This window comes from Carassius carassius, chromosome 26 (assembly GCF_963082965.1).
Source record: "Carassius carassius chromosome 26, fCarCar2.1, whole genome shotgun sequence".
NCBI lineage: Eukaryota > Metazoa > Chordata > Actinopteri > Cypriniformes > Cyprinidae > Carassius > Carassius carassius.
The window spans coordinates 2,595,486-2,622,285 of record NC_081780.1 but is presented as its reverse complement, the minus strand read 5'-3'; the positions used below and the strand labels follow the sequence as shown (position 1 = coordinate 2,622,285).

Sequence of the window (26,800 nt, the reverse complement as noted above, 5' to 3'; positions counted from 1 at the left end):
TGTCATGCATGTCATGTGATTTGTACTAATGCTCTGACTGGTTGAATGCAAGTTTGAATCTTGTCTTTGTTTGCAGTTAATGAGTTTTCTCATTTGCAATCTTGATAAAGACACATATGTGCTGAAACAAGTTGGCAAAATAAAGAATAGGTTTCTACTAGCCTCATATTTTGTTCTCCACTCCACACATTTCCATTTGCATATTACTGGAGTGGCTTAAAAACACACTACATAACTTCTTTTTTTCTATAGATCTGACTGCATCGAAATGTCATCTATGATGTTAGGATTGTGCTTTGCACCATCTGTTCCCCTGTGGCATTCACTAGACATTACTTGGCAGCCGTCTGTGCAGGTCACAACCCCGAAATAACAGAAGCCTTTGTTTAATCTATAGACAGAGTTTGGCTTCCTTGGAATGTAATGGCTTCATTAGGCCCTTTAAACAGAGCAGACGTGCATTTCTGTCCTGAATTCCTGTGGGAAGGGCAGCTTTGAAACTGCCGCCCTTGCCCTGGACCTCTTAGTTTTGGGAGCATATAATGCAGCAGCACGCTCATTAGCGCTAGCCTAGACGCATACAGCTGAGGTGGTTACAGAGGATGGCTAGTTTAGATGTGAGTGAGGACATGCTATGGACGAATTCCCAATCTCACCAACTCATCATTTAGTCCAGTCACAGTATATAGTGAAAAAGAATAGCAAAGCTCATTCTGAGAATATGAAAAGAGGACCTGAAGAACAAAAGCCCAGCTGCTGAAATGGCCATCTCACATAGCTTTTCCAAAACTATTTGGAAATCCCATGATGTACGTAAATGCAATTATCTATGACCCATTGGAATGGTAATTAAGGCTAATTTCTATTAGCATCTATCGCTACTTGCTCCTCAGAGAACTGTGCTCACTAACCTCATCCTGGCAGCTGTCTCAATGCTTAGTAATTTGAATCTACACAGGTAAAAGATCTATAAGAAACCTAAGAGGCTGAAATGACGAACTTTTGCCTATCTGGACAAAGAAACATGCAGACAAAATTAGGGCAACTTTTACATGCAGACAAAATTAGGCCATTTTTAGAGTCTAGACTTTTAGAAAGCATGCATGCTAACCACTAGGTCAGGACATCTATTCACTTTCAGACAGCGAATACAGTCATGCACCAGTGTAAAAAATGGCCCTTAATTAAACTCAGAGTTTCATAGAATAAACTGGGGTTAATGATTATAGCCCCAAAAGGGCAACTACTATCTGATACACAGTGATTTGCTGAAGTAGTGACAAGCAAAGAGGCTTGTTGTATGGCATTCATTTAGCGGCTAATTGCATGCTTGTTCAATTCTTTTCTCTCTGTTTTAATCCACCTCTCACGTTACAGCTGGGAGACTCGAACCTGCAGTTTGGGAAATGAAAAATAAAGACTCCTCCACAAAGTCAACAAAACAACTCCAAACAACAGCCAGGAGAACTCATATAGGCATGCTCATGTCTATGCTTAGACTGTCTCCATCCATGTTTTACCTTCCTTTGTTTGAATTCTATACAGTCACAATAAAAGCAAAAAAAAAAAAAAAGATATATATATATATTTATTTATTTTTATTTTTTTATTTTTTTTAAGCAAAATGGTTAAATCTTTATAAACCGATGCCTAATTATTTCCCCCACAGTACAAACAAGTCGGTACACTACTAAAATAAAACCATGGTTGAATTTGTATTACATTTTTGCAAAATTAATGGAAAAACATGTATAGTTAAACCATTGTTACTGTAGTAAAACCATGGTTCATTTTGTAGTTCCAATGGTTTTCCTGCAAATGATGTGGTAAAATCATGGTTATTTTTGTAGATACGGTTTTACTGCTAAAATCACAGATAAACCATGATACAATCATGGTTAGTTTTGTATTTACCATGGTATTACAACAAAAACCATATTTAAACGACTATGGTTACTGTAGGACTATGATTCATTTAGCATTTACTAATGTTTTACTTCGAAAACATAGTTAAACCATGGTTACTGTAGTAAAACTATGCTTATTTTTGTATTCACTAAAACAATGTTTAAACCACAATTAGTGAAAAATATTGTTCATTTTTTACTTACTATTTTACTGCAAAAGAAACTTCTGTAGTAAAACCATGGTTAATTTTTATGTTTGTCATCGATTTAAATAAATCATCCACTCCTTTGGATATAGACACGTGGCAATATCCATACATGATGCAAAAAGAATCCCCACACACTTCACCTTTCAGCTGGCTGCATATTCAGATGTGTAGCTTCTGGCTAGACTGTGGTTAACTTCTTTAAATGAGTAACTACAGTTTCTAAGTAGCTGTGAAACACTACGTGTGATGGTAAACACTGGAGTCCGGAGGATGCTAAAGAGGATGTTATTACACAAATGTGTACCATCGCTCATGAATTTTTAATGCACAATTAAACAGTACGATTAGTACAGCTGTGTGATATTTGCATTTGTGGAGCAGCGGGGTCTCTGGTAATAGCTATAATTTTGTCACGTAGGGTGAAGAAGGGGGGAGGATTGAAGCGTAGAGGGGTTTTAGCGGAGGAGGGACTGTGTGTTAAAGCCCATCATTATACTTCCTGTCCATCCGTGTCCTCCTCTCACTCATATTCCTTGCTTCTCTTTAGCCGCGGGTCTTTATTGATACCCCAGGGAACTTGATAATGCACAGAACCATCATTCCTTTAGAGGAAATGGTTAGCAGGGCAGAAAGAGATTGTTTTACACCCTCCTGTTTAGTTTGCATGGCTGCTTAAGCAGCTTGCTGAGACAAGTTTGCTTTTATGAGTTAAACAAGAAAATTTACAGAAGCAGACTACTACTATCTGCCATACTTTAGTGCACTACTATGGTCCTAAATACCTGAACAGAGCTTTAAAATGCAGAGTGAAGGCTTACACTTGACCACATGGTGTGTCTGGAAATATGACCAGTCATAACACTCTTTAACCATCATTTCATAAATTAAATGCATAAAGCCCATAACAAGCCTCATTCTCATACAAAAAGGATGTGTTGACAATGCACTAAATACAGCTGGAGCAGTGCTAAATCACACTGCAAAGATTGTAAGATTATCAGAGTATGTTTTACAAGAAAAAAAAAATTATATATATATCTTTTATATATTATATATATATATATATATATATATCTTTTCTTAAATATTATGGCAATATCCACAGCATTTTGCACAGTTTTGCAGTTCAAAAAGAATCATTATTTACACTGAAAAAAGTACAGACAGATTTCTTACAGTATTTCCCAAATAATAGAAACTGTAATTATAGTTTTTTAAAGGTCTCTGATAATCTTTGTTTTATTCACAATTTTTATTCACTTTATGCCTGTACATGTTTTTGCATATTGCTACTTGAAATATGATAAAAGTGCATATCCAGTAAAATAATGCATTATTAAATCTAATATACTGGTAAAATCAGACATTATGGGTACTAGGCTAGCAAATATTCACCCAAATATTGTAGTCATATATAGTATGTACATTATATTCAATATCATATAATCAATAGTATCATTAAACCTCTATGAAATTTCAATTCACATTGGCTACATTTACATGCAACCAAATAATCTGTTTGTAATCGGATTGACGGCTCAATAAGACTGAAAAACCTTAATGTACACTTAATTTAATGAAATTTCGATCCGATTGAAGGGTGTGGTTTATTCCTCTTCTGAAACGATTCAGAGTGCATGTAAACACTCGATCAGATGTGAACCACGAAACTGAAAGGACTGCACATATGCAATGATGCAAAAATTGTGCATGTAAACGTAGCCAGTGATTCATTGTTTGGGTGAATATTATGAATTTTGATTAGCTTATAATCCTTTTCCCGCTCTCTTTTTGGGAAAAAAGACAAAAATGCAAGCTGAAGCAAATAATGTAGATTTTTCCTGGTTTTGCACCAAATTCTGCAAATTGTAAACATGTGCAATAATCAAGTGGTTGGTGAAATACCACCTGCTTAAAGTAGTGCATTGGTTAACGTCAAGATTTTAACTTAACCCTGTCTACTTTCTGTAAGACTTGCTTAAGTCTCTCATTGCTGTGTGGACAACAAACACTTGGTCCCGCCAGTCGATTGACATCACCTTTGCCATGTGTGAGCAATGCCAACATCCAGTGAATGAACAGACAACAGCTGAACACTCAACTGAGAGCACGTTGGCTCCCAAACTCCTTCAAAACCAAGACCATCCATGACATTTTGGTCAATACGTGAAAGAGCATAGAGTCAGCAGGGTACTTGGTTCATTCAGAAACACTACAGTACATAACAGACATAATCCCCATTTATCTTTAGTTTAACTACTGAGAATTAATTAAATGGATTCAACTTCTGTACATCTTGAGCAGGTAAGAATGTGCAAGATAATAATAATAATATGCTTCCCCTTCTTATTCACGAGTAGAATACCAGCTGTTGGGACTCTCATTCTGACGGCACCCATTCACTGCAGAGCGTCCACTGGTAAGCAAATTGATTAAATGCTGCATTTCTCCAGATTGGATGATGAAACTCATCTTTATCTTGGATGGCCTGAGGGTGAGTACATTTTTGCACAATTTTTTTTTCTTGGTAAACTATTCCTTTAAGGCCAAGCATACAATATAAGACCTGTGCAAAATAAAACACTCAGTATCTTGTCTTCTGTCAAGTCAATGCACACACTACATAACTAATCTGTTGGTTAGTATCTGAGAACATAAAGAGGAAAGAAGCTTGTTTCTTGAAGCGCGCATTTGGTTCAAGTTCATCAATGCATCAAGCCAATCATGGAAAAGCCATCTTACCCATCTCTCTGGAGATCTGCACGAATGCTTCCACGCCACTTTCCCCGTAGTTCCCTTCAGAAGCCAGCGTGGAGACAAAGTTCCAGCCCATCGCCGTTACAATATCCAGCATGGCCTGTGCCTGGTAGGAATCCGGCGGAACGACACGGGAAAAAAAGTCGTAGCGGGTGTTATCGCTCAGCTCTGGAGCTGTGGATGCATAGCTGATCTGAGGAATCTGCAGAGAAAAGAATAAAGATAGAGGAAGTTTAGAAAAAAGGTTCTCTTCTATGACAGTGGAAGAAAGAGTGATGCGTTTCCAGATCCAGTGACCGGCTTGCCTAGACAGCAATTGTATTTCTGCCTAAGATTTCTTATTTTGACCGAATTACATGCAACATTGCATTTCTCCTTCATACAAAAACCAATCCTAGAATGCAATTCAACAAGCTCAGTGAAATCCAACATGGCAGATTAGTCAACAGATACCAAATATAAAAAACTTATTTCATTTGATCTTGAAAAGATTTGATGATAGTTGCAGACAGTTCACCCAGTATACGTTACTTCAACACAATAGCTTGGCAATTCAAAACAATTTTACGTTTTCGTGAATTGGTCTTCACAATTCATATGATCTTATGTTTCTTATGACAGTTATGTTTAGGGGTGGGGTTATTATAGATGGACCTTCATGCTTAAGTTTTTTTCCTAAAAATCATAAGATTCACATCGTACAGATTCATACGATATCACCACTAGTTACGTTTTCTTATGAGTTGGGAATTTTGTTTGTGCATATTAGCTTAGCAACATGTGCCAACCAGGGTTATTATTGTTAACTAAAACAAAAAATAATACTAAAACCATAACTTGAAATAAACGTTAACTGAAATTAAATAAAATATTAATTTTAAACTTATTTTATTTCAGCTAGTTGCCAATGCAACACTTTGTTTTGAAAAAAAAAAGTAAAAAATAAATAAATAAAAACGTATAATACTAAATAGACATATTTTACAAAGCATAACACATGACATGGACAAAAATATATTTATTGTGGTCACTAATTATTAATTAATTCCCACAAATTTAGAAGCTGTTTCCCTCATTTCATTAATTTGTTTCATCGTTTTAGTTAAATCATGGACACAAATTAAGAATGCATTATTAATTTGTTCCTTTTCATAGTAAATTGTGGTTTTACTAATTAATTCCCTCAATTCAAATGAGGGAAAAATGAATACAATGAGGCCACAATGAGGGAATGAATCGTTAAATCATGGCCACAATTTATATACACTAAAACAATAGCTAAAATTAAAGTCAAAATGAAAAGAAAAAAGAAAAGTAAATAGTTGCGTCTGCTGCTGAGAATCATGGGTAATGGAGTATGTGGGAAGTCTGACTGACAGATTCATTGTCTAGAGAAAGAGGACAGGAGGAGGTTAAAGAAGCTCACGGCTGAATTATTCTGAAGGATTCTGTTACAAAACTGTTTTGAAATGCACCGCACGTCAAGCTACACAAACGGTGTTAAATCCAAACATCCCCGATGGTGCGGCGGTACACAATCACCTAGACTGCTCTTTCACCGCTTGAAGCTGTAAATAAGAAACATTTAGCCACAAAGCACTTGAGCAACATCACCTCATGCATGCGGATAGCTGCGTCGAGTAGATTCATGAGTAACGATGCTGAACAAAACTCTGACATTGAAAAATACATCAAATTTACTCAGTCTCATGCAGTGAGGAGTGAAAATTGAAATCTGACACTGGAAGAATGATAATCAAGAGTTTTTGATGGACGTGACTACTTCGGAAACATGCAAAAAACACAGCTTCAATGCTCTCAGCGTCTTAGGCAAAAACTGTGTTGCTAATACATTTACATTTATGCATTTAGCAGACACTTTTATCCAAAGCGACTTACAATGCGTTCAGCCTTTACATTTTTTTTTTGACCAGTATGGTAAGATGCTAAGCGAACTTTTGCAAAGTTCACTTAATGGAAAAGGTTAACCGCATTGCAAACTTTCATTAAGTAGGCTATACCAGTAGCGACTTATGAATATTTCATGAAAAAAGGCTACACAAATAAAACAACACCCAAGAGGCCAAGATACATAAAAACTGGAAAAATAACTCCTCTTTTATTGCATAACACTTTAAAATAAACAAATATTGCTTTCTGATGTGAATATGAAGTTATGATCTCATATCAAAGCATCTTGGTTTATTGCACAAAGAACACAATGGATTTTGAGTGCTTTATTTGAAGAAAAAAAACAAAGAATTTTTATTCAAATAGTAACATTGGTCAAGTGATATAACAAAAGAAACTGCAACCAAATGTGCAAAAAAATATATATATTTAGATAAAATACTTTTTAAAATGTCTGTTTCTCCTGCACGACTCATAACATTAACCAGTAAGTTAATTACAAAATAAAATGCAGATAAATGCTCTAAATAAAATAAAATATATTTTTAAAAGTCTGTTTTTCCTTCGAGTGTCACACCACTAGACCACTAATTATTAAATTGGAAGAGACACCTGCATGTGTGATTTTGTCAGAGGATATGCCACCATAACACATGGGTCAATTTGAACACTATCGTCAAAATAAGGCAATAAATCCATTTAACCCAAAGAAAGACCTACTGTATTTGGAATTTGGTGTCATAAATTCCCATAATTACACATCTAATGTAATAATATCAGAGGGCAAAGGATTTAAATTCATCCTCTGAGAACACAAAAGCATAAAAGTGTTTGCTTTTTACAATTAATAAACTCTCAATCCTCAGTAATCCCCTTTTGCAACATTTCCTCAAGCTATCGCTGTATAATTCAACAAACACTTAAAATATAAAAGAAAAAAAGTTTACCTGTAAACTCAAGTCTCCAGTGCATTTCATGAACACAGCTTTAAAGCTTGCTGAATGAGGACTGCAGTATTGAGCAGATATTGAGCAGTTGTACTTTAAGATAGCGGCCGATAAAAACACTACTATAAAGAGCTCAGCATGAGATGTTCTGGCCAAGAGCTTTAAAAGAACCTCAACACAACGGAGATCTCCGAATGATGTATGAAAACGCAGCTGCACGCCGTCACACAAACGCATTTGCATTAAGATGCCAGGTCATTGAAGATGTGCAAATGGAGGGACATAACATACCTGAAGCCATGGACGACAGGCTGGAAGATAAGAGTGAAAAACTGGGATGTTTGTGATATACCTGTAGTATTACAAAACAGGACGTGATGAAGAGATCCTTGAGTATTTACAAACTAGTAATCCAGCATAAGCATAAGTTTATATATATTTAAATTTTATTCTTTTATTTTTTTTTTAACTATGTCTATATAGATTTGTATTTACTTTTCTTTTTTTGTTTTAGTACGACAAGTCAAAATAATTTGTGGAATATTTGTAAAATAAAATAAAATAAATTGTAAATGTAAAAAAGACAAATGGAGAAAAACCATGGGGGCCAAAAACAGGATATACAATTTAATTTAATTTAATTGCATATTCATATACATTTTTATATAAAACCCACTGGCTTCAAAAATCCCCTTTAAATGAAATATAGTTAAGCTTTTTAATGTATTGCAATGTATTGTTTGTATTTGTTAAAGCACTTACATTAAATGGTCCTTTTTAAGTTTGTGGCTTCATTGCTATTACAACAAGGTTGAAGACTAATAAGAGATTTTATAATGGTGCTATATATTTCTTATAACTTTGCAGCTAGACATCACCCTGTCTACTTTCATTTCAAGTGCCTTACCGTAACTGCAATACTTTTTTATGATAATTGACATCAATGCTATAGTGTGCATAACTTGTATTGAACCCAGAACATTAATTTAAAAGAGAAACAAAAAAGCAGCATATATAAATATATAAATAATGCAATAGTTTTCCTTTTATTTGTGAAATTAATCAGTGCATCCACAAAGAACTCTCCCAGAATGCTCTGCAGTAAAAATTTGCATATTCTGTGTGTATTGGTATAGAGAGGTCAATCAATTGAAGTTATAATGCAGTACTGGATGTCGCAGGTATAATATCTGATCATACAATTCCCACAAACACGTGTGTGTGCATGCATTTGAACAGTGTTAGTGTGTGTGTGTGTGTGTGTTTGAAGATAATGGAGCTGCCTGGCTGAATAGCTGATAGATGGTTCTCCAGCACTGCTAATTAACCCTTGCTCAGACCTTTATTGTCCGACACAAGGCAGACATGGACCTTAACAAAGGGTGCAAATGCAAGCGTGGCCTCATACACTCACGCTTCACATAATTACAGCAGATTGATTAATGCGTCTTGTATGCTGAGATTACACTGATCTGATGGCACACACTGATTCTCAAGCTAGTTTGTGTTGTATGAGTAGATGGGGAATATTATGAATGTGTGAGTCCAAATATGCATGCAGTAGCACAAAAACAATAGGCTAAAATTTCAATGCTACCAGTCTCAAAAGGGAGAAAAGACTATTCTTCTTATTACAAGTCTAAACAATCACCCTAATCACTGGTGCATAAAACTTTTACATTTTTTAAAAACAGATTTTTAATACAATCAATCAAGCAAGCAAGCAGCAAAATAAAAATAAAATACGTTTTTTTTTTTTTACCAAATATTTATTATTGTATGTCCTGGCACATATAATGAAGTAAAAAAAAAATTATGAAAAAAGTAATGAATATAATACAGAGAAGAAGAAACAATCCAATGAAAATGCGAAAAGACGACATTAAGAATTATTATTTACAAAATATATGTATGCTGAAATGTATTGACATACAGCATTATGTATACTATTATTCATTTCAATTCATTTTTAATCCAATTATGCATTCAGTTTATACTAATAACTACATTTATGCATATATACACACACACACACACACACACATAAATATATATAAATGTTAGCGAATCATGTTACTGTTTTTACAGTTTTTTTCTACTATTTTTATGATAAATTCCCTGAAAACATGTCTTATATAACTAGCCTAATATATAAACTGTGAGAATTTATTGTTATAGACATTTAGATATTTCTCCAATTTTCACTCTGGTTGGAAACACCAACGGCTTAGAAGTCTATGAGTCTACAATGATTAAGAACAGGATGTTTTGTGTCGCTGTTATCTAATAGATTCCTAAAGGGTAAATTTTGAATGCATTCTAAGACAACCGATCCTCGATCTGTTCACAATAACACAACTCAATGAAGTATCGACTGTGTGCTGCCGCTCTAATAATGCCACTGCATCAATCACAGCAGAACAATCAAGAAACTCTCTTCATTTATTCCCTTCAGCCTCTTCTGAAGTCTATCACATACAGACGCATAGAGATGCATGCAGTAGTTCAGATGAAATGCATTATGGGTTTTCAGGATGATGCTGTATGAACTCATTCTCTGAGTTCAGCATTCAAATTAAGGGTGATGTTAGATTGAAGGGTGAGAAAGCGGATGTCAAACTCGATGGGCATCACAGATGTCCGGAGGCATTTTATACACTCATCCTCAACGTAAAGACAATGCACTGCTTTACTATCAGCATCAGTGTTCAGACTCAGAGAGATGACTGGACTGAGCCTTGAAATAGTTCATTTGAGAGAATAGCTGATTTAAACTTGGATTTTGAACAGTTTACAGTAGTTTAGTTTAGTTGGGCCATGTATTTTCGTTTCACACGAAACAGGCATTGTGTAAAAGTCACAATTACCTGAGGATGTAACCATAGCAACAGCAGGCTGATTAAGATCAGATCATATAATTAAGATAATACTGAACAGTACATTGACAAAACAGCATGGCCTGCTGGCATTATTAATCAATCCATTATAGATTTAAATATCGTTTATATAACAAAAATGACACAAAAGCAATTTTTGGGTCCAGAAGACAAACATCAACCGATAACAGGTCAAAATGATCCACAAAGAATTCCAAAAAATTACTGGATAATTTGCTCAGTGGTTCAAATGAGTTTCAAGGTAATAAAAAAAATAAAAATAATAAAAATAATATATATATATATATATATATATATATATATATATATATATATATTTTTTTTTTTTTTTTTTTTTTTTTTTTTTTTATTACATTAAATTTCATTTCAAAATAAAATAAAATAAAATAAAATATAGCACAAGACAAACCTCAACTGACAACAGGCCCGAAATTATCCATAATAAAACCTTTAAAGCAGTTAAACCCCCTGGAAGGACATGGTATTAGCACAGCGGTTCTAAACAACAAACATGTTTTGTGTGCTTTTTTTATGCTTTTTATGTGGGGAAGCAGGTCATGAGTCCTTTCAGTCCAAATAAAATCATCATCTGCAGACACAGCACATTTAGCTGTAAGCATCTGTTGTTGTGCTAAAACAATAGATTGGATCAATTGCTCAGCACTGCATCATTACAAACACATTATCTCACATTTAGTGACAGAAGCAAAGCCACGACACAAAGGATGGGATGCTCGCCGAGATCCACAGCTAAAATCACTGCCAAAAGAGTCTAGAAAATGCCATCGATGCCACGCAGTGACCACATTAAAAGCGAAAAGGACCCAGACAACCCAAACCCTGAATGTCACCCAGCAACTGGACATTTCACCCGCAATGAGGCGGATCGCTTACATTGTGCACTAGTGATAATGGCAGCAGCGGGGTGTAATTGCAGGGCACGATGCCCTCTCTGCTCGACGGAGGGACATGCTGCATCGGCAGGTGGCTGCGCACTGGCTTCCAGATTCACAGCGGTGGACAGTGTAATCCGTCATCTGGACGGCCTGTCGGATTGGACGGCTGGACTGACAGAGCTGCGGGTAGCGGAGGAGACAGATTAGCTGACGGGGTTTAACTGCCTGTTGAGATCGCTCAAGACGACCAGCTCCATCACCTTACATTACCGCTTCACGTATGAAGAGATGTTTGCTTTAGGCTCAAGACTGATGCAGAACTGCTATCATACAGGAACAGGTAACCTCTGACCTGAACTACTCAGGTGGCTCCGACTGAATTAGGAGAATTCTCTCAGACTATTAAATGTTATTATGGGTTCATTATTTGCACAAGAAAAGGAACAGGATTCAAATAAAGATCTAAAATCTTTGCTCAGTGTGAGAAATAGTGATAGCATCATACTGAATTCTGTCGTTTTATCACTAGAAACAAAAAAAATTAAACTGAGAAAGCAACTTAATCAAATCCATTACTAATCGTTTTACCTGTTTGTGCTGTTGTTTTCCTTCCACAATGATGTCACTTCCTGTAAGATGATGCCATTAAGGAACCGGCTTTGGTCAGTTAAAGGGATTTTAGAAAAGACTTACAGAATTAAACCAATATTTCAAATATAAATCCAAATAGACAATACCCACCACCCTTTTTTTTATACTATTATTTTGATTGGGGGGGGGGGGGTATATTATTTTAGATATTAATATTAATTTTAGAATTGTTTATACATTTCCAAGTTTTGACTTGTATGCAAAATAATTAAATTTAGATAATAATACTGTAATAATAATAATAATACAAATAATTTTCAGCTTTCAGAATGGTAGGTTTAGTATATTAAGGAGGAAATGAAGGGGACATGAAAATGTGCTACTTAGTAAGAATATAAACTTGGACTATCCAAGCAGACCTGAGAGATTAGCATGCTAAGCCTCTGGGATCACGATGTCTCTGCAGCGTCTCACCGGGTCTGGGACCACCTGAGAATTGGATGAGCTCACAGCTCGCTCTGTTCCCACTCACACAGGAGAGCCGCGTATAACACCTCGTCTGAATGTCTGAACGCATGCCTGTGGAGCGTCCAAACTCCATTCACTGACCGTCTGATGCATACAGAACACAAAAATGGCAAGAAATAGACTTCCTGCTTGGTTGTTCATGCATGTATGTACACGTGTGTGTGTGTGCGTGTGTGTGTGTGTGTGTGTGTGTGTGTGTGTGTGTGTGTGTGTGTACATAATATCTACATTGGTTTTCCATTAGAGAATTTGCCAAAAAAAAATAAAAAATAAATTTGATTAAATAAAAAATCTAAATTAAATCCTAAATAGAATATTAATATGAACTATTTTAATATAATATAATATTATACTATTCAAGAAATATACTTATATTAATATATATTTATGTATCTAGGGGAATTATATAGAAAGTAAAATAATACTTTCTTTCTATCAAAATGATAGATTTAAGGTTTAATATTTTATCCAATATATTAAGCTGTATATAAAGGGGACATGAAAAAGTAAGAAAATTAATATAAAAACTGCAATTTAAAATAATATATATATATACACACACACACACACACACACACACACATACACACATATAGATGCATTTACTGTATGATGAAAATAATTTAACAATTACTGTGCTCATGTAGAACAACAGTATAGAAATGTGACTTATTTTCAACCTTTTCTGTACATAAGTAGTAAAAATATATATATAGACACATTAAGATTTCATAAGTTGCAAAGCCCAACATATCCATGCAGTAATAAAAGTGTGCATGCCCATATTCTAAACAGCCCTCCATTTATCTCTGTCAAACGCATGTGCTTCATTAGTGACCTCATGGGAAGCATATCTTTTTTTATTTTTAGCAGGTTTCCCTATAAAGCTACCACTATCTGGCAAATTCAGATCCCTTTGTCATGTTTTCCATGTAAACCCTTAGGCGGCATCACTTATAACTATTACTAGTAGTATGCTGCAGGCCAAACGCATCATAATCCCCAGCTGCAACATAAGTGATGTCAGCAAACTCTCCCACAGCTGTTCCAATTAAAAACATCAGTCCAATGCCTCTTTGAACAATCTGTGCTTCCATTACTCTCTAGAGTGCTCCCTCGGCATTAGCCTCCATGCTAATTTCTTCCTGGTTTCAACAATAAGGGCAAATTTGACAAACATCAGGCGCGCTTTTGATGGCGGGAGGATTTGGTGACTGAGTCAGAGCCGCTCTCTCTGAATATCAATGCGTCTGGCAGGCCTCCCTCACACTGTTGACTGAAAATGAGAGGAAGAGCGTGAGCGCTAATGCACTAGCTGAATTGCTATGCAGCTCAATGCTCCGGCGTTGAAGGGTTGATTAGCGCTAAAGGCAGAGAGCTCAGGGTCTCTGGTTTGAATAGTATCATTTACCTTCAGCCTTGACTCAACTTCAGAAATAAGTGATGGCGGCACACTTGTACACCGCTGCTAATTTAAATAATATTGATATGAAGTCCTTAAATCTGCTCTCTGACAAAACCTCTTGAATATTGATCCAGACCTTCTTGAAAAGATGTCACTTTGTTGATACCTGGTTAATTTCTATCATTTCTCTCTCTAATGGTGGTCTAACTCGGAAAGGTCAGATCTCTAACCTGCATAGACATTTATGTGGAATTGGTCCCCCTTTGTAGCTATTAGCTTCTACTCTTCTGGGGGGCTTTTTTGCCCATTTATCCACTCGTGTTGGACAAGAAGGTCTGGTGCACTTTCATTTCCAATTCATCCCAAAGATGGTATTGATGTCATGGGTCTATTCAGGCTGGTCAATTTCTTCCACACCAAAGTCATCCAACCATGCAGTATAGTATTGTCCAAAATGTCTTGGTATGCTGAAGCAGGTCTTATGAAGCAAAACAATAGAAACCGAACATTATTTTCAACATTATTTCCTGTAATCCAGAGCCTCGGGTTAGGCTGAAGGAAAGGGAAAACATTCTTTATATTGCCTCTTATAGTAAAGAACTTGATTTTTGTAAATATATATATATATATATGGATGGGGGACAGCATTTTGCACCACTTCTGTAGAATGACCCATATATATAAAGTAACCACAGGTGAATATAAAATGTCGTACGCACCACAAATTTGCCATAAAACTAGGAGAAATGATGTTATGATTTAATTATATTCAATGACACTATGACATTCTTCATTGTAGTCTCTCATTCACAGTAAAAACATGAGACTGAATTCAACCTCTCTTATCTCCTGCAGGGAAAAGAAGCCTTTAGAGATTCATTCCAGCGGCTGTAATTGAAAAGATTAAGTAACATACTGGAGTTCAGCGGCGGTGCCGCGCACAGTGCGCAAACCTGATTGAATTTTTAAGTTATCAGGGGGCATTTGATTTGCATTAAGTGTCCGCGCTGGTGCCACTTTCAGCAGAATATGGAAAATTACACTTAACATGCTACATTAAGGGTGGAATGGATTTTATAAATCAAAGCACCAAGGAAGAATTGCAATTAATTCAAATGCATGTGACATTTATGAAAATGGTAGGGTGTTACTGTTGAATTCAAGCTGAGCTTGATGGGACATTTACAGGATGTATAAACTGAAAAAATGGCTTTGAAAGAATGTTCACTCTGTAGTTATTTGTGAAATTTACTAGCAATTTCTAAGAAATGGCAAGTAACACTAAATGAAGTGTGAAATTTTGAAGTACTTACAATGTAAGTGAATGAGGTTAATTTCCGGAGCATTTAAAAGCAGAAATGTGAAGTGTATAATTTATAAAAAGTGTATAGTTTATGAAAGCACCTATATAAATTTTTTCTCAAGTAAAAAAAAATAATAATAATAATAATAATAATATAAAATAAATTATAATTATTATGTAATTGTCTCACTTATAATTGCAACTTTTAGTGTTACTTTGTGGCTTTCACTCTTAGAAATCGAAAGGAAAATATTATTGGACCTATTTCTATTTTTTTCAGATTTTTAACAATACAGATGAAAATATAATAGAGGCTTTGGCTATTCTGATCAAATAAAATAAAATGAAATAAAAGTCAAAGTGAGATTTTTTTGTTATTTTAAACTTCACAACCTCACAACTCTCTTTAATTGGGACAAGTTTACTTTTACTATTTTAAGAAAACTTTCAGGTTTTTCTTAATATTTAGTATTTCAATGATTCTAGTAAGAAACCAACAAGCAACCACCCAAAACTGCTCACATTTGTCTTCCAAAATCTAGTTTCCTAGTAAAGCTGCAGACAGCCAACATATTGCCAAGATGAAAGGAAGTCTCAAACAGGAACAGGACTCGGATCAGAAGTACATCTTGAAGGTTTTGAAAGAGGTTTTGAAAGTCACATCAATCCTCGATGCAGAGTCTAAGAACACGAGGAGAGTCCACGAGGAGATGCCAGTCGACTCTCAATAACAATAGCACTCCAACTAAACAGTCAAGAAAACAACAATTCAGGTTCTCTCAGTCGAGGAGGGATATCATGGTTCCTGTACATCTGCAACATCGGCTTTCTGCTGTCAAGTGTGGGCCGGCTACTGCTGTGAATCCCACCCGTGGCGGAAGGGGTCAATACTCGAGTGCTGCAGTGTTTTTAACACCACCAAACATGCAATAATTTAAGCAAACCATGGTGAGAAGATCAAGTCTGCAGCATTATGTAAGTTTTTCATAAACACTGCTATAATATCAAGTTGACTTCATTTCCGGCTCCGCTTGCATGCAGACGTCTTGGAGCATCAACCTGATGCACTCATGTATTTTTCATTAAAATCACAATTGGCAGCAGGCTGAGATGCCACCTAATTGCTCTCATATCATCTCTGATTGTAACCTGATCTTTTTGTTGCGGCACGCTGTGGCAGATGCATTCATATCTGAAAGGCGAACGCAGAAGTCTGCGATATGAAAGCGTAGCCGCAGGCGTGCTGCTTTACATGTGAACACCACATCTCCCTAAGCACAACTGGTTCGGAAAAACCGACGATGGGAACTCGACACATTACAACCACCAGCCGCGGCTCCGGGTGACTCCATCAGACGACTAACAGGGAGCTGATGGAAACAGGTGCGGTGGTGGCCTGTGAAAGCGCTCCACCGGGCACTGAGCCGAATAAAATCAGGCAATCAAAAAGCCATCCCTGCCATAACAAAGACTTCATTTTTCATGTGCAACAAGTAGACCTGAGCTTTGATAACACACAAGTGACTGGAACAAGTGAAGACTTGGGGGCATTTACACATCAACAAGGTACTTTAAACTGAAACATTTTTTAAAAACTTTTATCATTTCTGTGTGTTAATGTACCCTTAATGCAATTTAAATGAATATTCTGGGTTCAGAACAAGTAAACTTCTAGCATTTATGGCAAAATGTTGGTTTATCCTCTCACAATGACTTTTCTTCACCTTTAATATTTTACTTGATAGTGGAAAACGTTTCAGATTCTTTTTAACAAGACAAAAATTATTATTTTTTTAAATCAGTGTTATAGTCAAACTCTTAGCTACTAAAGATGTGAATAGAGCCCTTTTTTGAAACATTTAAAAGCAGAAATGTAAGGCTTTTATAAAAGGCCCTACATTTGTTTTTCTAAGATGTGCATTATTTAAGAGTAAAGCTTTTTAGAGTTTTTTTTAGGGTTTTAGAGTTGAATATAAATTTAGTTAGTAAGCTTTTTTAATATTATTACCATATTTAAATGCAGTTCATGTCTTGTGGCTGTACTTTTGAAACTGTGAGTGCCTAAAACTTCAGCATTTAAGGATTGGTCCAGTTCACATCCACTTTACTGTAACTTGTTTGAAAAGGAGAGATGAATGGATTCATTTTTGTGGTAATCAAAATGATGAAAAAGACCAGAAGAGATCTCAACAATGTTGTCAGAGGTCATAGGCACTATATTTGTACTTACTATAGGAAGCGTGAATCTTCTTGATGTTTCATGTCTTGAATGGTGAGTTAAGCCAAGCACCTGACATTAATCATGAATATAAGTGTAGCTGACATAACATATATATGTTTTTCAGCAGCAAGATTTCAGATTAAAATGTATAGGGAGTGTTTATGCACCATTTTAATCATCTTTTTACTCTTGCAGTGTGACAACTGCATGGTGTTCCTCATTAATATGAGATGAAAACTGGCATGCACAATATGGCATCTAATGCTGCTGTAACAGCTTAACGTGTCATGTCAAACACTCAAGCACTCAGTGTGAGTCTCTCTGAAACTGAATTCTCACACCTCTGTGACTGCCGATAAGCTGCTCAGTGAAACACAGAGTGACCTTTTGTGGCTGTTTTGAAGCTGAAATTAATAAGAAATGTTATAGACAATAATGCTTTGGTCAAGTATTAAGTATTTATGTTTACGGGGAGCCCCCGTGGTCTACATTCAAAGGGCTTGCGTCGAATTACATCAGGATAATGCTTTCCCTATGCTGGACTGTAAAACAATGTTGTGTCAAGTGTATCTTTTGAGAATGGCTGGGTATCAGTGCCATTAGTATTTATTAATATTTTTCATATTTAATAGTTACAGTTAACACTAAGAACACTGCTTTTCAACTCATTTGATTACACTGGCAGAAGTTTTATTTTTAGATTTGCCGTTTTCATTTTAAATGTGGTTCATTCAGTAATATGTAGAAATGCAATATGCTAATATGAAAATTTTACATATGTTAATATATCAATCAAATTCTGATTTATTGTACAAAATAACCTTTTACATTACTTTAAAAAAGTGTACTCAAGTAGGCAGTGTGCAAGTGCAGTACTATTTCATTCCAAACATAACCTGTGACCTTAGACTCTCATTAAAAAGAAAACGCATCTTAGCTCACCGAAGCCCTAAACTCCGGCCTTTGTGCAGAATTTCATCCATTTAATTCGATATATGGAGATCTTTTTCTCTCAGAACAGTACAAAGTGTTACTCAGCGAAATGCTCAGGGACTCAAATAACTGTCTGGCTTCACTGCATTCTGGAGTTCAAGACCTCCAAATGTCACCGTCCGTATTAAATGTCCTTCCTTGCTTAGATCGGATACTTTGACTCTTTTTGCAGTGCTAATGGCTGTCTACATTGTTTAAGCGGCATTATTTGATGAAAATAAACTATACTCTACTTGAAGGACCAAAAAGAATTCTTATCAAAATAACTTAAGGTTGCTTTTCAAAGAGACATAAAGAAATCATGGACAAAACTTGGTCTACAATGGTAGACAAAACAGTATGCAAAAAAAAAAAAAAAAAAAAAAATTACAAAAATATTATGCAAAACATTATGTAACAACAAAGATTTCAAACATTATTATGCTACAGTATACTAACATCACATCATTCACCTCACCAATGGATCCTCTGAATGGGTGCCGTCAGAATGAGAGTCCAAACTGCTGATAAAAACATCACAGCTGTGTTTTTGTAAGAAACAAATCCATCATAAAGAGAGTTTTAACTTTAAATCGTCGCTTCTGGACAAAAGTAGAGTACATGATATTGCTTTATTCAATAACAAGTCACCTGGTATGAATCAGGAGAGAAATCTGCACAGATCAAGCAAGTCCGAAACGGCTCTAAACAAATATGTCTTTGATGTGAGAGACAACAGGAGATGGACTTTTTTCCCTGGAGGAAGTGTTATGATGTATTACGGACTTGTATTTTGACCAGAAGCGATGGTTTCAAGTTAATCATGTCTTAAAAACTGGCTATTAGACAATTTTTCTCTTCTCAAGATGTCAACAGATGGACTAGAGTGATGTGGGTTACCCATTTACTGCAGAGGATCCATTGGTGAGCAAGTGATGGAATGATACATTTCTCCAAATCTGATGATGAATCAAACTCATCATCATTTTGGATAAAAGTACATTTGCAATTAGCAAATACCAATGAGACTATAAATGAATACAAACTAGCCACCAATTTGCCAAGACGTAAAATAGTTACATATTGCCATGAGATTGTGTTGTCTATTTACAGACAATGTAGAGAAAAGTTCATACACAGGTGTTGACTCAAGCTTTAGCCCCTTTTCACTCAACTGCTACATTTCACACTTTTACAGTCGAGCAAGTACATCATCCAGTTCACATAGTGCACTACGCTACAGTGTGAACACATTAGCAAGCACTATTTATACCACAACATAGCGTGAAATAAAGTGAAATGGGACACAGCCGAAGAGAGAAGAACTATTAAAGGAGAAAATTAACACAACTTAATTTTTCTCCCCTAAATAAGACCCGGCCCGGATCACAGTGGCATTTGGGTGACATTTAGCAGTGCAGCCTGAGGGGTGCGAGAGCATGTCCTGCTAATTTAGTAATTAACCGGGTTCATTTCTAAACTTCAAACAGAAGCAAAACGCATGCAAATACCTGCGGATGACAGCAGAGGCCAGGAGAGTGTGTTCATATTTCCACTCTCCTCCTACTGGATCTGTTAATTACGATGCATGCTTTTAATAATTAATGGTGGTGATGAATTAATTGATACATTTCATGTGAACTCTAGAGTCTTGCTTGTTCTGCAAGTTAGATAATGATCCGTCACCACACTCTCACTTTTGTTTGAGAGTGTGATGAAGTGATGACGGGCCACAATAAACCCCTTTTACTCCCAAGACCATTAGCAAGAGACTGAGTGAAACAGAGCGAGAGAACAATAATAAAGTGTGTAAAAGACAAGAATAGTGTGTGAAGCAGCTGCTCTGTTGTAGTCTGCTCGTGTCTGATGTTTTAACAGTGAAAAACTAGACCACATAAAACTCCCAAAGCTATCCAGTCTCACAATGGAAATGTGATTCCAGTGATGTTTGCTGTGTACTGAAGCTCTCAGTGGTTGTTTGTAACCTCATTTAAGAAAAGGTTTTTGAAAGAATACGGAATTCGGAAGAACAACAGTTGTTTTTTATGACAGTACTGTATGAAAAACATTTGTTCGTTTGATTTCTGTTTACTCACACACTCAATATTTAGTATGCACACACATTATGCTGCATATACATGATAAAATAAAGTCAGAAATTGATACTAGCTTCAATCTAATACTTAAACACATAGTATGCAGTAAAACCACTGAGGTTTCAGACTCCTGTTAATTCATTAGACTGATGCTGCATATATACCACAGCAAAACATCTTCCCACAAGCCTGCCACCCTGAACCGCGGTAAATGAGCGGTAAAGGCAGTAGGCAGCAGCCGTCGCAGACACCTGGCAGTGAGTGTCAGAGCGGTGAAACTCCAGTGACCCGCAGATGACAGGAACACGAGCCTCTGAGTTTGCTCATTTGGACAGAATGAGCCCACGCTGAAGCCGTGTCGTTCACTGCCTGTTTGTGAGATGCGCTTGTCTCTCAGAAACTCACTAATATCTGCTGGGAAAGCTTTCACACCGCAAGATTACATACTGTATGAAATCACCACCAGTGCTCATACTGAGCTTCAGTGATTTAAACAAACTTTTAATATTAAACCACTGCGTATAACTTCAGAGAATTGTTTTTCAAAGTGATCAGTCTCATAATTCCTATCCATTCATAGATCGATCCAGTATCTATTTATCCATAAATCTATAGATGTCTCCACCTATCCATTTAATTGTCTGTCCACATGTCAATTTATCTATCCATCCATTTATTTCCATCCATCCATCCATCCACTCTCCAATGATGAATTCACTAGACCAAAAATATAATATTTTGATCAACTTAATGCATCCTTGCTGAATGACAGTATTCATTTCTTCTTAATAAAAATCTTACTGTCCCCAAACTTTTTGAACAGCAGTGTGCGTACTAAATCTATTCACGCTATCCATTTAACACCACCAACAAATGTTTATTTATAGAGCACATTTAAACACAACCGAGGTTGACCAAAGTGCTTTACAAAGAATAAAACACACATAAAATAAAAGAGTAACAAGGAAATCAAAAAAAGAAAGAAAAAGGAACATACTAAGGGGTGTTATAAGCCAGGGTGAAAAAAAAGTGTTTAGATAGGATTTAAAAATACTAATAGATGGGGTACGTCTGATAAAGGGAGGAAGGCTATTCCGAAAAGCTTCGCTCCGGCATTAGCGAAGGCGTGATCACCACAATTTTTAAATTTAATTCTAGGGACAATGAGTAGACCAAGGTCACAAGAATTACTAAAGGTAAATAATTAAGAAATTAAGGATAAATATAATATGCATTTTACTAATATAAGTTCAATCACTTCATCTGGTTTCCCTGTCGATGCAGATGGTAAAGATAATATGGCCATCCCTTCAAGTTCTATAAGAAATCTTTTTAATTTTATACCTATTTCCCGTCTCAGGTTCCTTGTTAAGTCTTGATTGTAAAAAGTCTGCTGGCCCCGATCAAATAGAGCCTTACTTTTTAAAAATAACTGCAGACTTAATAGCGAGACCTAATTGCTTTTATTTTTAATTTAAGTTTAAACAGTGGTATGATACCAAGTTCTTGGAAGTCAGTAATTATTCCACCATTACTGAAGGTTGGAAATTCCATTGTATTTGATAATTATCGGCCTATTTCAATATTGTCTGTTACAGCTAAAGTGTCTGAATCTATGGTAAATGAACAGTTAAAGTACTATTTGTCAGCTAAAAATATTTTATGTCAAACTCAATCAGGTTTTAGACAAGGACATAGTACTATAACTGCTACAATGTCAGTCACTAATGATATAATAACTGCATTGGATGATAAAAAAATCATGTGCTGCACTTTTTATTGGTTTATCGAAAGCATTTGATTCTGTGAATCATGATATTTTGTTGCAAAGGCTTAAATGTGTAGGTTATAGTGTTGAAGTGGTTCTCTGGTTATTTGACTGGAAGGACTCAGTGTGTGTCCATAGATAATTATGATTCTGCTCCTTTAATAGTGAAGACAGGTGTTGCTCAAGGATCATTTTGGGGCCAATTTTATTCTCTATCTATATAAATGAACTTGGTAAAGAAGTTGAGCCAGCAAGTGGCAACGGACTCTCTACAGAATGCTTTTAATTCATTTCAGACTTCTCATGGTAACTTAAAATTAGTGTTAAAAAACGATTTTTAAACTGTCCAGATTATCATTAAATTATTTTATGATTCAAACTTTAAATGGTACACAGATTGAAAGGGTTGCATTTTACAAATAACTTGGTATCTGGCTCGATGATAAACTGATTTATACATAGTCTTTTAAAGAAATTGAGACCAACGTTAGGTTTTTATTTTCATTATTATTTTTTTTTATGTTTCTCCTATGTTGCTCAAAAACGTTTAGTAGAAAGTACTCTTCTATCATTATTGGACTATGGTGATATCATTTATATGCATGCACCTCTGAATGTTTTGAAAAAATTGGATGTACAGTAGTTTATCATTCTGCTTTATGATTTGTTACTGGTACAAGTGTCCACACATCACTGTAATTTGAATGAATTTCTATGAAATGATAAAATAGACTTCAAAGTGCTTAAGCAGAAAAAAACATGTTTATTTTTATGTTAAAAGCTTTAATGGGTAAATTACCACAGTATATATAGTTTGTTGACATATTGCACAAATATTTATAATACCAGATCAACAGATAAACTTTTACTTAAGATGTTGATTTTTCATACAGAGATAGGTCGTTCTGCTTTTTCTAATTGTGCACCGTGTGTATTGAATGAGCTTCAAGGTACATTACATATGGAATCTGTATCATCTCTCGCTATGTTTAAAAATAAAGTCTGTTTACATAGAACAGTGTATAAGTTTTAATAACTGACTAGGTTTGTATTGTTTTTAGAAAATTGTGTTTTATGTTTGTTCATTGTGTGGTGATGTATATTTCTTTATACTCTGCCTATCTTTACCAGGACTCCCTGGTAGAAGAGATATTTTATCTCAATGGGACCTTCCTGGTTAAACAAGTACGTACATAAATAAATAAAAAAGATCTCAAGGTTCTAGATGGGCTATATGGAAGCAGCAAATCAGTTAATATTGAGGAGCCAGATTATTGAGTGCTTTGTAAAATAAATAAATAAATAAATAATATTTTAAATACAATTTTAGATTTAAAAATGTCTATCAATCTATCCCATCCAAAAAAAATTTAAACATTTTCCCTAGGACCAAACATAAAAATATCTGATTATTTTTTTGTTCAGGTGTAAGAAATAGCTTGAAAGCCATAGCTTAAGTTAGTTTAGGAAATAACAATGGCTGAAGGGAAAATGTATTATTACGCTTTAAGAACGAGTGGCTAACAGATCGGTGTGTGATGAGTCTCTGGGGTGTTATTGAGAAGTGAAGTTTAAAGAGGGCACCCTGCAGGACACTCTTGACTTCCATTCGACCCCAGATTTTTCAGGCCAGTTAGCAGTCAGCACGTCACAATCGATAAGCTTTAATCGGCTGAATTACAACGCCGCGGATGCTGGAGGAATGGAATACCCTGGATGAAAAGCCCTAGAGTCACGAGAGAACAAAGTTACTCTATGCCCAGCCAATCTGACACATAATGTGAATCAAAACAGAAAGTCCACGGGTGCAAACCAGATGAATGGAGTGGGTGTGGATGGAGGAGGAAGGCGTCACCGACAGAAAACTTTGAGCTCAAGAAAAGCAGTAGCCAGAAGGTACTAAAAACCGTATTTAGGTCTGAAGCACAAAGCTGTCAGAGTCAATTAATTCAGCTCGTGTGGAGAATCCACAACACTGCCTCTCTAACACAAGAACACCGACGCACACGGCTCTCTGGGGAGTAACTAAAACACCTTTTAGAATACAAAACAACCTGAGCAGATACATAACACAATCCACTGTTTCTGCGCTTGATTTCTTGCGATACATTACAGATGTGCTGCTAAATGGAGACGTTGCTTTCAAAGCGAAACCCCAGAGCTGCTAGTGGTTGTAAAAGCCCAGGGTTTTGGTTTCAATATTCTGTCACACTTCTATCAATATGTGAAGTCTGCGATTATGAAATCGGAAGCAGACGCAATCTGACAGATGCAATCTTTTACATGCCTGCAAAGACTCTCTTTGATTCACAAGCTGATATTTGTAGTTTCGTATTACTCATGTTTCACACACTATGTAAAGGTTTTTGTATATAATAAGGGCCACACGAAATTCAGTCATTCACACAAACGCTTTGAACAGCCAGCACATTTTACCACCTAAACCCCTTTGATGGAATTCCACAGATGGTTAAAAATCTGCTGTTTTATTGATTGATTGATTGATTAATTGATTGATTAATTGATTGATTAATTGATTGATTGATTGATTGATTGATTGATTGATTGATTGATTGATTGATTGATTGATTTATTGATTGATTGATTGATTGATTGGTTTTGGTTTATGCTCACAGCTCCATTTAATTGATCAAAAACATGGTAAAAACAGTGATACAAATTAATAAATTCCATTAATACATTTTTAAAAGTTAGATTTATTATAAGTTTTCTGTAATATAAAAGTGGTCAAAACTTTGATTAAACACCTTAATTAACTCTTTAATTAATTAATTCATAAAACTTAATAATTAGCTTACAATAATTAAACTTAAAACTGAATGCAAAAAATGTTTTTATTTGAGAACACATTGGTTTGTGTTTATTTTTTAATTCAAATTAGGTTTATGATAATAGTATTGCTATTACATTTACAATTACATTTAGTCATTAAGCAGACGCTTTTATCCATAGCGACTAACAAATGAGGACAATGGAAGCAATCAAAATCAACAAAAGAGCAATGATATGCAAAGCTGGTCATAGCTTTTTTTTTTTTTTTTTTTTTTTAAGAAAGCAAACAGTAATGAGTTAAAGTCTAAAAGGGAAACGTTTTTTTTATTTATTTTTTTATAAGAATAGAATTAGACTAGAGAGTGCTAGAGTTAGAGGGTTAAATAAAGATGTAAGAGATGTGTTTTTAGCCGATTCTTGAAGATGGCTAAGGACTCAGGATGGCTGCTGGGATTGAGTTGAGGTCATTTCACCAGGAGGGAACATTTAATTTAAAAGTCAGTGAAAGTGATTTTGTGGCTCTTTGGGACGGCACAATAAAGTGCCATTCACTTGCAGAACGCAAGCTTCTAGAGGGCATATAAGTCTGAAGTAATGAATTTAGGTAAAGGGATTTGGAGTCAGTGGTCGTTTTGTAGGCAAACTTTAATGCCTTGAATTTTATGCAAGCTGCTTTTGGGAGCCAGTGAAAATTGATAAACAGAGGTGTGACATGCATTCTTTTTGGCTAATTAAAAATGAATCTTGCTGCCATGTTCTGGATTAATTATAAAGGTTTAATAGAACTGGCTGGAAGACCTGCCAAGAGGGCAGTGCAATAGTCCAGCCTGGACATAACAAGAGCTTGAATGAGGAGTTGTGCAGCATGTTCTGAATGAAAGGACTTGATCTTTTTGATGTTGAATAAAGCAAATATGCAGGACCGGACAGTTTACCAATGTGGTCTGAGAAAGTCAGCTGATCATCAATCATAACTCTGAGGTTTCTGGCTGTTCTTGAAGGAGTTATGGTTGATGTGCCTCACTGGATGGTGAAATTGTGATGTAACGATGGGTTTGATGGAACCACAAGCAGTTCTGTCTCAGCAAGTTTGAACTGAAGGTGATGGACATTCACCCAGCAAGAAATGTCTCTTAGACAAGCTGAGATGTGAGCAGCTATAGTTGGATCATCAGGATGGAATGAGAGGTAGAGTTGAGTGTCATCAGCATAGCAGTGATATGAAAAGCCATGTTTCTGAATGACAGAACCTAATGATGCCATGTAGACAGAGAAGAGAAGTGGTCCAAGAACTCAGCCCTGAGGCACCCCAGTAGTTAGATTTTGCGACTTGGGAAACCTCACCTCTCCAAAATACCTTGAAGGACCTATCTGAGAGGTAATACTCAAACCACTGGAGTGTGGTTCCTGAGATATTCTTTGCCAATATGGTTCCACTGTATTTTATGTATAATCATTACTATTTTTAACTGTTTTAAATTAATTTTAAATTAATTAATTTCTAAATCATTAGTTTGTAAGTTCCCTGTTTTATTGTTGTGTTTTTTTTATGATTATTTTACGCAAAGCACTTTGAATTACCATTGTGTACGAAATGTA

General features: G+C 35.6%; 1 protein-coding gene across 1 annotated transcript in view; it reads right to left on the bottom strand.

Moving 5' to 3' along the window:
• Window positions 1–26,800, bottom strand: part of LOC132105499 (metabotropic glutamate receptor 8-like) — a 174,649-nt gene that overhangs the window by 100,063 nt on the left and 47,786 nt on the right. Inside the window, exon 3 of the mRNA XM_059510652.1 lies at window positions 4,859–5,075. Within this exon, the coding sequence (XP_059366635.1) occupies window positions 4,859–5,075 (217 nt within the window). The remainder of the gene's footprint in view (window positions 1–4,858; window positions 5,076–26,800) is intronic.